This window comes from Melanotaenia boesemani, chromosome 2 (assembly GCF_017639745.1).
Source record: "Melanotaenia boesemani isolate fMelBoe1 chromosome 2, fMelBoe1.pri, whole genome shotgun sequence".
Lineage (NCBI taxonomy): Eukaryota > Metazoa > Chordata > Actinopteri > Atheriniformes > Melanotaeniidae > Melanotaenia > Melanotaenia boesemani.
Genome location: NC_055683.1, coordinates 13,464,804 through 13,478,253, shown reverse-complemented (window position 1 = coordinate 13,478,253; position 13,450 = coordinate 13,464,804). Strand labels below are relative to the sequence as shown.

Here is a 13,450-nt window from a genome sequence, read left to right as displayed (position 1 = left end):
ACAGCATAACCAAACTCTGTATTTCCCACACTCTTCCAAAAAACTTTGCAGTTATGTCCTGATTGTACACAAATGCACTTTGACACCAACAGCTGCATGAGCTGCCTGCAGATGCTGATGCAATGTTGGAACTTTTGGAGACTTTCCCCACATGTCATGACTGTATAGTGACTCTATATCATGGAGCCAGCACAGTAAATCTTTTAAGCACATTATGCAGATGATCCTGCTGTAGTAATATTTGTGCAAGCTTTTAAATGAAAGATCTTCATTTGTACACAAATAACACTTTTACCTAACCCCTAAACTCTAATCAAATCTCCACCATGAACCCCAGCTCTAATCTCCTCCGTGTGCTGGAAAGTGGGAGGGAAGGGGTGTGTGTGTGTGGAGGGGGGCAGACACACAATCGCAGGCATTTTCCAGGCGAAGTTGGTGTTGCAACTGGATGGTGCCGTGGCTCCTGTTGTGCTGGCCATGACAGCGCTGTCGGAGTTATAATGAATGCTTTCTGTAAGTGCTGGGATGGACCAGGTAGGTTTTTTTTTCTGGCAGAGCCGCGCGGAATGACAGTCTGCCGTTGCATCTCCTGGCTCCGCGATGGTGGCACCTTTGCGCGCATTCTCGTCTTCCATCCGGGACAAGGGACACCGGCAGAGAAGTGAGAGGCCAGCGTCGACATTTGCACAGTTATCTGTGTCAGAATAGTCCGACGAAGGGGTATTGAGAGGTACTGTCATGGAGAAACAAAGCAGAGTCAAGGAGGAAATGCCGACGTCGAAGGAGGACAAGCGCAAAGAGAAGAAGGCGAAATCTGGGAAGCTTTTCCGAAAGAAATCGCTAAAGTCAGTGGGGAGCTTTATGAACAGAATCATCAAAACTTTGGGCACTTTTGCTCACTTTGGAGCCACTGACGCGCAGGACGCGGAGGACGACGATGGGGGGTTTAGAAATGGCGCACCTTGCACCCTCAGCGCCAGCTCAGGAATAGTAAAAGATGATGCGCAGGTGACTTGGGATCGAGCGGTGAAAACTCCGTCCTGCGCATCATCTTCTCTGTGCACCGGCAGGGAGAAACTACTTTGCCAATATGGTGAAAAAGTCCCAGGTGTTCTGGGACTGAAAAACCACGGGAACACCTGTTTCATGAACGCCGTGGTCCAGTGTTTGAGTAACACCGACCTGCTGGCAGAGTATCTGGGCCTGGAGCGATACAAGATGGACCTGAGTCAGAGCAGAGTGAACGGGCTCGTTAAAGGTGATGAGAGCCGGGTGGTGACGGGAGAAGTCACGGAGCAGTTGGCGTCCCTTGTCAGAGCTCTGTGGACTCTGGAGTACACTCCTCAGCTGTCTGTGGACTTCAAGGTACAGAAAATGCAACTTAACAAAATAATAATAATAACAAAATACTGCAGGTGCATGTGTGTTATGTAATGTGCAATCAGGAGGGTAAATAGCACTCATCACATGAAAACCTGCTCCTCTGTAAGTTTTTATGTCAAACAAAATAATATAAACACAGATAAGTTGCTTGAATTCTGAACAGACATGTGACATAGCACCTATTCGCTTGCCACAGATGAAGAACCATGCAGTGTTATGTCCTTTGACCTTAGTGCCTCCCTGCTAGGTGATAATGAGGTTGCTGCTCGGTGTCACAGCAGTCCGAGGACACAAGTTCAGCAGGTGCCCGACTCACATGCTGCACAGGGATTTTTCCTGCAGAAAACCTCATATGCCACTAAAAACCTAAAGCTCAAAGCTAAATAAAAAGGTTTATTCTGCAGACATCATTGTGGATGATTCTGTTTGTTGTTATGATGCAAAGTACTCTATGTTGTCACATAAAGAAGCTGATTTACTTTCCACTATAGAATATTTCCTCTCTGAGGATCAGAGGCTGTGACAGAGCACTATAAGGGGACCCTCAGGCTTTCCTATCTGCCCACGCTGGGGCGGAGAAAGCAATTTTATCTGCCTGCAGCTTTTTGCTCTGGATTTCTCTGAGACGTGGTTTAAGGCAAGAAGTGGATAATGTGGAGCAGCGAACAAAGAAACTAACAATAGATCTATTCTTGGAAATGCTAATTACTCTGCAAGGATGACTGCTGGAGTGTCTTGACCACTTCTGCACACTTAGAGGGAAGTCAAATGTTCACCTGTAAGAGCAGTTGAAAGGGGTTGTTATATTTCATATATATATATATATATTTAGAGAGAGAGAGAGAGTCAATTAAATAGGTATGAGTTCAAATTTTTTGTTGTGCTATGCAAAACTCCCCTGTCAACATTAATCCATAATGCCTCCTCTTATCGTACAGTACTCTGATATTACATTTCAGTTCAACGATCAGAGGGATCAGCACAGAAAATCTTACAAAGATCAAAAGATAAATTAAAAGGAAAACCCTGAACACGGCTCTTTGTGTGCGATGAGATGTTTTGCTGTATTAAAAGTGCAAACACTAACACACACTGCTGTTACTCTTGGCTGTGATTTAGTCACAGGAGATCCTGAGTTTGCACAGGCCGAGCCATCTGAAATTGCCTGTTGAGTAATACCACAGCTGCCTGGAGGAAGGATTATAAAATGATCAGATAGTTCTGAGGCTTGTGTCTGGGAGGCTGAACTAGCTCTTAGTTGTAAAAACACAAAACAGCATAAAAAGGTTTGTTCTTTGTTTAAATTACTCTGTTAATTTGTTGCCTTTGTAAGTTGACTTGGTACGCTGGACTTTAAAAGTAGCCTCTAAAAGTCATGCTTTATTCTTTGCGAATTGTAGCCAGATTTACCCATTAAGAACTTAGACAACCTCTAACACTGGAATAAGGTATGCTCATATGGACAAAGGTACCTATAGACTCCATCTTTTCATCACCTGGGTACAAAGATTGGATCTTTTTGAGCTTATTGACCCAATTTAAACATTTATGCTCTTAGTGTTTTATAAAGAAATCTTGCAACTCATGTCTGCCTTGATTAAATTTTCTTTTTTATTTAGCTTTTAAACATAACCACCCGGGTCATCTGGATTCAATGTCCCACTGTGGAGAGACATCAAACAACAAAGATCTTGCTCTAAGTCATGTTCTTGTACAACCAGGCTCAAAACACAATTGAGGTGGAAAGAGGGAGGAAGATTAAACAGGGAGGAAGATGGCGATAAGTAAAGTGTTCAGTGTGATCTTAGCTCCCGCTCTCACAAATGTGTCTCCGGTGTTGCTGTTAAAATGCTGCGTTTCTTCAACCTGGGAGCAGATGTGCAGGCTTTTGATCTGGACAGTAATCTTGCGTATTTGTGACCACCCTCCCGGCCCCCACCCAGCAGGGTTATGTGTTTGCACAGAGGGGCCTGGACAGGGATGAAGCCAGAAACTCAAACAGTGACTCCACAGTCAAGTCACTGTCTCACATCAAGATAGAAAGGAGCGCAGTAAAGGTGGAACAGAAAAGCCAGATTCTATTAAAAGATTTTACCTGTCAATCCATATTAAAACATAAAAACACCTTGTCTGTAGCAAGTCTTCAGTTTAGGTAAATGATTACTCAGATGAACAAACAAATTAGACCTTTTATAACAACATGTTTAGATTATTTACTTAACAAAAGTGAAAATAGAAGCAACATGTGAAAAACTAAGTGTGACCCATGTTTTAATAGTTGTAGATCATCTTTAGCAGTAATCATTTTCTGTTTTTAATTTTACTGGTCTCATTGTTGTGGAGGAATTTAGCTAATCTCTTCTGTACGATGTTGCTTCATTTTGTTGAGGTTTGCAGACTTTACTTTTAAATAGGCTGCAGCTTTTTTTTAAAGCTCCCGTCACAGCATTTCAGTCATGTTGAGGTTCGGACCATTGCAATATCTTGCTTCTTTTCTTGTGTGGTCCACTCAATGACCGCAAGGGGTTCTGGTCCTGTGGCTGCAAAACAGGCCCAAATCATTAGCCCTCCACCACCGTGCCTGTCAGTTGGTATCAGGTGTTTGCACCGATTAACATGCTCACTATGACCAGACATCTCCACTCTGGTCTTGTCTGTCAAAGACATTCTTCTAAAAAGTCTTGCAGATTGTTCAGATGCAGTTTTGTAAGTCTTAGTTGTGCTGCCATGTTCTTCTGTTTTATGAGAGAGAAAAGAGACTTTTTCCTACAACTTTTCCAAACAAATCATGGTAAACGTTAACATTTAACATGCTGGCGAGTCTGAGATGCAGTTTCTCTGGGTACTGCAAGGTCTGATCTTGGGGTGAAATTACTAGAACGTCCACTCCTAGAAAGATTGACAGCTGAATGTTTTCAACTTGTAAAAATCTATTTCACTGTAGAATAATGAACACCATATAGTTTGTAAAGGATCTTATTACCCGACCCAGACTGCTGGTTAGCCACAGCTTTTTTTCTCTCAGACCATTGTTGATGTCTTTCCTCCATGGAATTGTCTTAGCACGCATCTGAATTCTCCAGATCAACAAACACACAGTCATGACAATCAAGTGCATTTGATCAGTAGCACCTGGTTTGTTATTTACCCTTTTAATTCTTATGGAGGCGGTAAGGCTGTATGTAGTTTTCCACACATTGCTTCTGCAGATTGGGACAGTTTTTGTTCTGTATGTCACGTGTTGTTCATTTGAGGCTGTGTTTATATAATTTCAAGACCCGGTTAATGAATTTTAAAATGTTATTGATTGAAATACACAGTCAGCCATCACTGTTTTATACATTAATGGATTGATGGTTTAATATTTAACCATGGACAATTTTTTTTATTGATTTTTTGTATTTATTTTTGATCTTTAGTTAAATGGTTACATGCATTACCATTGCAGAATGACCACAATGCCACAGACAGTAATAAAAACCTCATGGCCTTTCCACCTGCCATAATTATATCACTGAGACAATTACCACCTTCAAAGAGCTGATGGTAATCACTGTTATTGCTTTGCAGTAATGACTGGCAAAGTGGCTTTAAGTTAGTGCAGGTCATGGTTCGTCATAATGCAAGCCTGAATGTTTCAAGAGCATCAATTTGAAAAAAAAAGAAAAAAAAAAAAGAAGAAGCTGCTGCATTAGAGAGGATCCAAGCAATAAAATCAGATTCACAATTGTCTTGATGGTTGTCCTGCTCTTAGTTTGCATTGCTATGTTTTGGTTGAATAAAAATGTTGCTCACCTTCATCATCAGCTCTGTTTTGAACCCAGTTATATTTCTAACTAACTAATCTTTCAGTTATCATACACACTGGCCATCTGATGACTATTTTAATTCTTTGAGATCTGTCAGGCAAAAGAAAATTCACTTTCAAGTCAAGATCATAAGATAATCTTATTATCCTGCGAGCGTCCACCAGCTTTTATAGATTTTTGTACACAGATTTTTTTTTATAGATTTTTATTTGATCTCTTGTCTACATTTTAGTAACTACCGGTACTCTGAAAATGCAGAATGGCTTTGCTTCTATTTAATAATTAATATGGTCACACTTAATATCTGTCGCTTTGCTCAAGTGCACTTCGTGCTGGCTAAGCTGAGATTTAATTCAGTGACGTGAACTTGTGAACGTCTAGCTTCATCAACCGAAACTCTCCACCATGCTGGGGTGTATCACATATTACTGATTACAGTCTGTCGTTCCCTCTGCTATAATCTCTCATCGCTGCCTCTGCTTCCTCCGACTGCCAGCTGCAGCTCATGAAGCTGATTCTTTGAGAGGAAGGTAATACTTCTTGAGTATGTTTTTTTTTTTTTTTTTACCTTTTACAGTCTTAAACAAAGGTAGAGTTTGCTAATCCAGAATCACAAATTACTCTGCTGGAGTCAAAGTGTGAGCTGGTTGGAAATGCGTGAAGAGCATTAGTGGAAATTTGCAATTCTAGGATTCCTCTGATCAGCGTTCTGTGAAAAGAGCAGGGAAAGCCGTCCATTTAGTAACTGTAGTTAAAACAACAGACCTGACAGGGCAGTGCTTGAGTTGCATATTTTTTTAAGAATATTTGAAAACCCATGCAGGCATTACAAAAAGGTAATTCTATTAGACTTCTCTGGATAAAAAAAAACTATAATAAAAAGCAGACAAATTGACAATTGGATAAATTCATCAGATGCTATCTATCTATCTATATATATATATATATATATATATATATATATATACACATACATGCTTAGGACCTTCACCAGATCCACCAAAGTGTCATCACATCTTTTTTCCTTCCTTTCAGAATGTTGTGTCCAAGTATGGGTCACAGTTTCGTGGTAATTCCCAACACGATGCCCTGGAATTCCTCTTGTGGCTGCTGGATCGTGTCCATGAAGATGTCATCCTAGCGTCTCACAATAACAACAACAAGACCAAAGCTCCTGGAAAGGTAAGAAAGCAGGAAATCAGGCTGCGAAGCAGGCATGACATGATAATCCTCCATAAGAAAATCTTCTTGTGTTGCTTGACAACAGATGTGCACATATCATATCTCCACTTCTGCTTGTTTTGTATACAAATTCTTGTTGCAGTCGGTACGAAGGGCATCATGTTGTGAAATTTGCTGATTACTCTGTTATCATCTCATTAGTTGATCAGGGCAACTGTGATCATGGCCCTGTGGTTCATGACTTCATTCTGTGGTGTGAGTCTTCTTTTCTTGACATTATTGTTACCAAAACAAAAGAGATGATTATAGATTTTGGCAAAAATCCTGTTGCATCTCTCCTTTAACCATCAAAAAACCAGTCAGTTAAGGTGGTTCATAAACATAAGTACTTAGACACTCTGACTGATGATGAGCTCACATTTGTGCCTCAGGTTGATGCTGTGCTCAAGAAAGCGATTTCATTTATCGCAAGTTCCGAAACGTCAGTGTTGGTGGTTTTTAAGAATCTTTTACTTGTGTTTTAATGAATCTGTTCTTACCTATTGTGAGCTGCTACGGGTTTCTGATCCATAAAAACAAAATTCAGCTCCAGGGTATTATCAAGCTTTGCAGCAAGGTTGTAAGATCCCCCTTTGGACAACCTGAAGGACATTTTAAAGATCAGGGGCCTCTGTGAGTAGCAAAGCAAACTACAGGTGGCATTTGTGGCGCAAAATGGAAATGCTGCGCACTTCTACTTTCAGAGTTATAAAAGCGTGCGCACACACATCCTATGCCTGTTGCCATTTATAAATCAGAATCAACTTTAAAGTGGGCGCACGTGAAGGAGCATCTTCCCACGCCCGCTGGCTATAAATGGTCGAGTAATACATGTTCATCACATAATTTTCAGGATGGTTTGAGGGAAAAAGAGGGAAGAAGCAGAATTTTTCAGGGTGTGAGACTGAGATCCTGATGCTCTGGATCCTGATGGACCACTTTGGAAAACGTTAAAATGTTGGGATTGGGAATATGGGAATAATGGCAGCAGGTGGCAGATGCTGTCATCGCAGTGTAAGAAGGGAAGACGCGGCAGAGGAATCAGAACGTGCGGCTTGATATCTCAGCTGGTAGAGCATCTGTCTTCCATGCGGGAAATCGAAGTTCAAATCCCACAGGGGTGAACAGTAACACCTTGGAGTTGGGTCTTTAGGCAAGACGCTACAGCCCACAGTAAATAGTTTTGGAGAAAAGCGTCGGCTAAATGACGGTAATGATGCCAGTAATGCAGTCTTTTGTTTTAATGTATAAAATAAATATGTACAGATACAGCTGAGATTGGTAGTTGTTTATTTAGTGTTAAATAATATTTCTTTATAGTTCCTGGGTGTTCCAAGTGGGTCGGCGGTGCTGCAGCTGTGATTGGAGAGGGTAAGGCTAGAAACTCCATGCTGCAGCCGTGTCCTCAGAGGAAGTCCTGCAGGTGCAGAGCGACACGATAAACGCTATTAACAAGGAGTTGTGGCAAATGGAAACTGTCTTGACGGAAACTCTGCTGGATCTCAGAATAAATGACCGAAGTTTACTTTTCGCATTTATTTTACTGACTGGTAAATGTTGACGGCAGACTCTCCACCTCATCATTTCCTTGTTTTTATTCTGTATCGTTGTCACAGTTTTCCGTTTTGCCATCATTTGTGCGTACCCCAAGGTCAGAGTTTGCATGGCGGTAGGAATATTCTCCCGTCAAGTTTGATTTTTTTAAATCCAAAAAGTTGGCTTTATTTGATGTACACCAGTTTTTGTACCTATGCCAGCTTTGTAAATGAGGCCCCAGGACCCTTAAAAAGGCTCATGGCTGCTTTATGTTGCTTCACGTAGGCCACAGATTTGTGATGCCACTGGCAAGGACAAATATATTTAAAAACTCTTTTCTCTGTGTGACCATTGGGCTTTTAAATAAGGATGGATGACTTTTTTTATTTATTTAATTTGCTTGTCTTGACTTGCTGCTGACTGCAAAACTAATTACCCCACTGGGGATAATAAAGCTAACCTTGAACCTTGAACCTTAAACCTTGACTACTTCCCTACAGTAGGACTGGAAACATCACTGTTCCAGAAATTATGTTTACTTTCTTTAATGGGAATGCTGCAGTGGCCACAAGACTGGGTGAGAATGAATGCAGCAGTTACATGATCTGCACTAAGTGTATCACAGTGTACCGATATTCATAGAACAGCAATGAAAAATCAACATTGTGTTGATTGATTTAGGGAAATATTGTTATTCAATCTCAGCTAATAAAATCAAAGTTTGACTGAATGCAAGTGGATTTTTGTACAATTTATCAAATCTTATTAATCCATCCAACAATTTCATTGATTGGATTAATAAATTCTATTTATCCTTCTTTTCTATCTATCCATTTATCTATCTAATTTAGTTTTATTCAGTTGCCAAACCAATACAAAACAAAAATGAATCAATCTGATAATTAGATTAATTTCATCGTGTTTTTGATTGATACTGCGATAATATCGTTATCATGAATCATTTTGGCCTAGAGTCTAAACAACATAAAACCAAGACATTTTATCATTTCATGGAAAATATGAGCTCATTTTTAGTCTGATGGCAGCAACACATCTGTAAAAAGTAGTTCCAGGGTCATTTTTGCATTTTTGTAGCATCTCCTCTTCTTTTAACACCTGTCTGTTAACATTTTGGTAGTGAGGAGACCACTTGCTGGAGTTTTAGGAGATGAATGTTGTCCCATTCTGGTCTGATGCAGGATTCTAGCTGCTCAACAGTCCTGGACCTTCTTTGCTGGATTCTTCCCCTGTTGAAAGGTCTGGACAGCAGGCAGGCCAGTTCAGCAGCCAGACTCTTCTCCTGTGCAGCCATGCTGTTGTGATGGATGTAGGATGTGATTCAGCATTGTCTTGCTGAAATCTGCAAGATCTTCCCTGAAAGAGATGTTTAAAAATAGTTAAAAAAAAAAAAAAAAGAAAAAACACACATTTTTTTTTATTAATCTGACCACAGATCAGTTTTCAACTTAGCCTCAGACCATCTTAAAATTATCTTTGGTCCAGAGAAGGTAGCAGAGTTTCTGGTTCAAGTTCTCTGCCTCTCTGAAATGCTCCTTTTTATACTGAATCATGTTATTAACCTAGTTAGCTGTCAACTGCACCTCCAGTTGTTTTTTGCTTTGTGCCAATTACTTTTCCAGTCATTTTGTGTCCTGTTCCAACTTTTTAGAGATATGTTGATGCCGTCAAATTCAAATCGAGCTCATATTTTTGTGAAATGATTAAAAGTCTCAGTTTCAATGTTGTTTATGGTCTACTGGGAATAAAATATGGGTATGTAGGATTTGTAGCATTCTGCTTTAATTTACATTTTTACTCAACATTAAGTGTTCCTGGAATTGGGGTTTTGAAACACTACACATGTTTAATTGATGTATAGCTAATACCTTTCTCATTATGAATAAATATGAGATGATGAATTCCAGTGAAATGATTTAAGCTAAAGTCTTTACTGATTAATGTGTTTGTAAAATCTTTAAGGGGTGTGACATTTGATGAACATCTAAGCTAAGTGTTTATAAGTTATCTCAAATTAGTACATTTAAGCACTTTTGCTGTTTTTTAGGCTTTTAAGATTAAAAAGTTTTTAAAGGGCTATATGTCTCCATATAAACTTAGTTAATATAGCATGAACTGCATCAAACATTGAAGCTAATAAGATCTCAAACACCCAGCATGCAATGCTCACGTTGACAAATGATTCTTATCATTGTTTGTGCTGTTTATTGTCAAGCTAGCAAATTTAACCATATTGATAAGGTTTTTTTTTTTTTATTATTATTCCTTCATTATATGTATCTCTTCAGAGGTTAGCTCCAGGTTGCAAAATTTGTTCTGCAGACCAATTTTTACGCAGTGTGTAACCTCGCTCTGTGTCTAACGCAGTGCCTGCGAACAAGGCGAGAGCTAGTATGGAAATCTGGTGCTTTTCTCTCAGCAGGTCTCCATCTGGAGGTATGCCTGCAGGCACGGTGCATCCTCACGCTTCTGGATTGCAACTTTGAACTGCTTTGCTGTGAGCCATTAAAGCAGAACATTCATGTATTATTTAAAACGTGTTTTTAGAAATAGATATCCCTCTAATAATATAGTGGATTTGGGTGAGCACTCATTTACGAGGAGCACTGTGTTGCTGTTGGTGAGTCATGTCAAAATCGATGCTCCTTTATTTCTCAAAACTTTAACTTGTTTTGTTACTATGTCATCCCGCCGGATTGTGAAGCACTGAGATTATTAAACAGTTTAAGATTTCTGTATTTGTATAAATGAGACTTTTCTTGTAATTTGTGGTGTGCACAGTTCAATGGGGAAAAAAGACTTGTTTTGGTAAATGAAGCATACTATTCCAAGGTTATTCCAAGGTCATTTTAGATTAGGCTGTGGAAATCAACCCAAATCTTTTTTTCAGATCTATGAAAGAATAAGAACTGCAGATCAGCTTTGTCCTGTTTACTTTTATTTTAAGCTGTATTTCAACGCTTCAGACAAACTTCTGATGTCAAACAACTAAATCCTCCTCCCTGTGTCAGCTGAGCTTCCCTTCAATTCAAGATTAGTTTGAAAGATGAGGTGAGGCCATTTGGGGAGCGTGGCAGTCTGGATTGTATCTTTCCATGTGCTTGGGTGTGCAGAGGACATGACGGGAGGCTGGGACTGGAGAGTTGCTGATAAGGTCTGCCTTTGGCGCCCTGGGGGAAAGTGTCGCCACACCTTGTTAACACCTAGAAGAGCCAGTGAGGTGTGGCGAACATGAAGCTTAAAAAATCTGTTTGCTTGGATCCTGCTATATGATGGTGTTCACATCGTGACTCATGGAACTGAATTCTACTTGTGTGCTTCCTCTCTCAACTTTTAGCTCTCTTCTGAGCAATAAAAAAAATGACACAGCAACAACATGTTAAGGCCCATTTCCAATTGGGGGGCAGGGGTTTTTCACATAAAGAATTTATTTACTGCCATTATTTCAATAATTCTTCTTCCTATTATTTTTTACTTTATGAGACGTACCAGTGGATATAAGGTTGGTGAATGTTAGAGGATGATCTTGTTTAACTATCTGTTGGATAGTTGTAAAAACAGGTAATTAAACGACAAATGTCATCCATTTGATAAATTCCTTTACCTCCACAGGATGGATCTTAAGGCTAGAAATGATATTACACCCATTGATTGAGGTCAAATCAACAAAAATCTGTAAAAAAAAAAAAAAATAAATAAAAAATCAGATATTATTAGTAGAGATGCACAATATTATCTGTATTATATCAGTATCTGCCAATCAATATCGGATATCAGCCTTTCCACTGATATAATTAACCAATAAAATAACAGATGCTGGGAGAAAATGATCGAAGTCTGTTTTAAGTGGGATATGATGCACATATTTTACATATTTTATCATAATTCAGTTTGACATATTGCATATAATGCAAGCTAAAATATTTGTCTTATTTTGCACAAGGACTGAATATGACATCATCCAGCTTTCTTTTTACATCAACATTTGCCAACAGGCGAACATGACAAAGAGTATGCAAAGAGTTCACCTCTTTTTTTATGTGCTGGGTTGACATGTTAGATTATAATATCAAAGCTGATGAGTATCTGTTCAAAGGGGGTGATCCAGTTTTAGGGGGATATTCTCTTACTTCTAACTTAAGGCCAGTACGTACACCGCAGGAAAAGAGACATTTGTTTACATTACCGGGGTAGATAAAACCGGCTAGAAAACGTTCGTTCTGGCCACAAGATTTTAGAGAAATCTTGTCCGAGGTGCATCGCCAGGCATGTTTAGGGACGGGTGTCTTTCTATGACTTACATGTATTGTTTGTATTTTTTGTAATTGATCTATTCAACGTTGCTGAACCAGTGGAAAAAGAAATTTTGCTAAATACCTTTTAGCTCTTCTTTTTAAGTAAAATGATGAATATAGTTAAATGAATACTTGTTCAAAGTCAGCATGTTAGCTTGGCCTAATGTTTGGTCATGTTTTTGTACTAAAGGAACAGCTCAAGTCTACAGAGTGTCATGATATGATGAAATAGGTAAATCCTCTACTGTTTACCTTGTCCTTAGGTCATAATTTGATCAGTTTGACAGCTGTTAGGACAATGAATAGCTCTTCCAATATTTGAGTTTGTTTTTTTGCGTTCTCAGTTTTCTTTGCTGGTGATACACTTTTGGTTGAGCCTAGTTGAGATATCAACTTCCTGTTTGAACAGCATGGTTAAACAATTTAATCACATTCAGGCTTCTGCTCCAGAAGCTGCTGCTTCCCTTTAGGTCTAAATCCACAGTCAGTTAAAGCCTCAGGATAAATGAAGACATCTAAACTGGCAGGCAGAACATCGATGGAAATTTCTCTCTAGTCCAGGATCCTGTGACATCCTCCAAACTGGACTGGCAGAGAAAATTTTACCTGAGAAACACTGTAGACATATTTCATTTATTGTGGCCTGATGCTTTGTAGCCATATTTGTTCCTGCTGGCCCACTTCTTCATCCACATTTTAGGACATTTCTCTTCTGAAAGGAATCTGTGGTTGACTTATCGGTGATGCTACTTCTTTTTACAGTTTCCTATTGTTCTGTCTTGTTTCATTTGTGCTAAACACTTTGACAAAGGACTTGATAGGAGCTATATAGATAAACAATTTTAATTAAAACAATGACAGTGGAGATGCAGGCAGTTAAAATGAGATGACTCATGCTGTGCTGCTCTGTACGAGCAGATATCTCAGCAGTGAGATAGGCGGGGAGAGAGCAGCAATATGGCCTCTGTCCAGAGCAGAAAATCTCTTGTGACAGTTGTCTCTTATGTTTGTCCAGGCCTTCTGCTATCAGCCAGGGTGGGCTCTTTGCAGACATCAAAAGTGGTCATGGATTTCACTTTTATCGGTGTGGAAACATGCAAGTGGGTAAGGGAAGTAATTCCAGTAATTCTCTCCCCCCATGAATCACGGTTTACTCCTCGCCTTATCAACTGCTTTGTCCTTCTTAAC

General features: G+C 39.5%; 1 protein-coding gene across 2 annotated transcripts in view; it reads left to right on the top strand.

The window, feature by feature from the left end:
* The first annotated feature begins 432 nt into the window (after positions 1–432).
* Positions 433–13,450, top strand: part of usp43b (ubiquitin specific peptidase 43b) — a 93,792-nt gene continuing 80,774 nt past the window's right edge. For both annotated transcript variants that reach the window (XM_042006590.1, XM_042006583.1), the window contains exons 1-2: positions 433–1,365; positions 6,228–6,374. In XM_042006590.1, the coding sequence (XP_041862524.1) occupies positions 739–1,365; positions 6,228–6,374 (774 nt within the window). In that variant the 5' untranslated portion in view covers positions 433–738. The remainder of the gene's footprint in view (positions 1,366–6,227; positions 6,375–13,450) is intronic.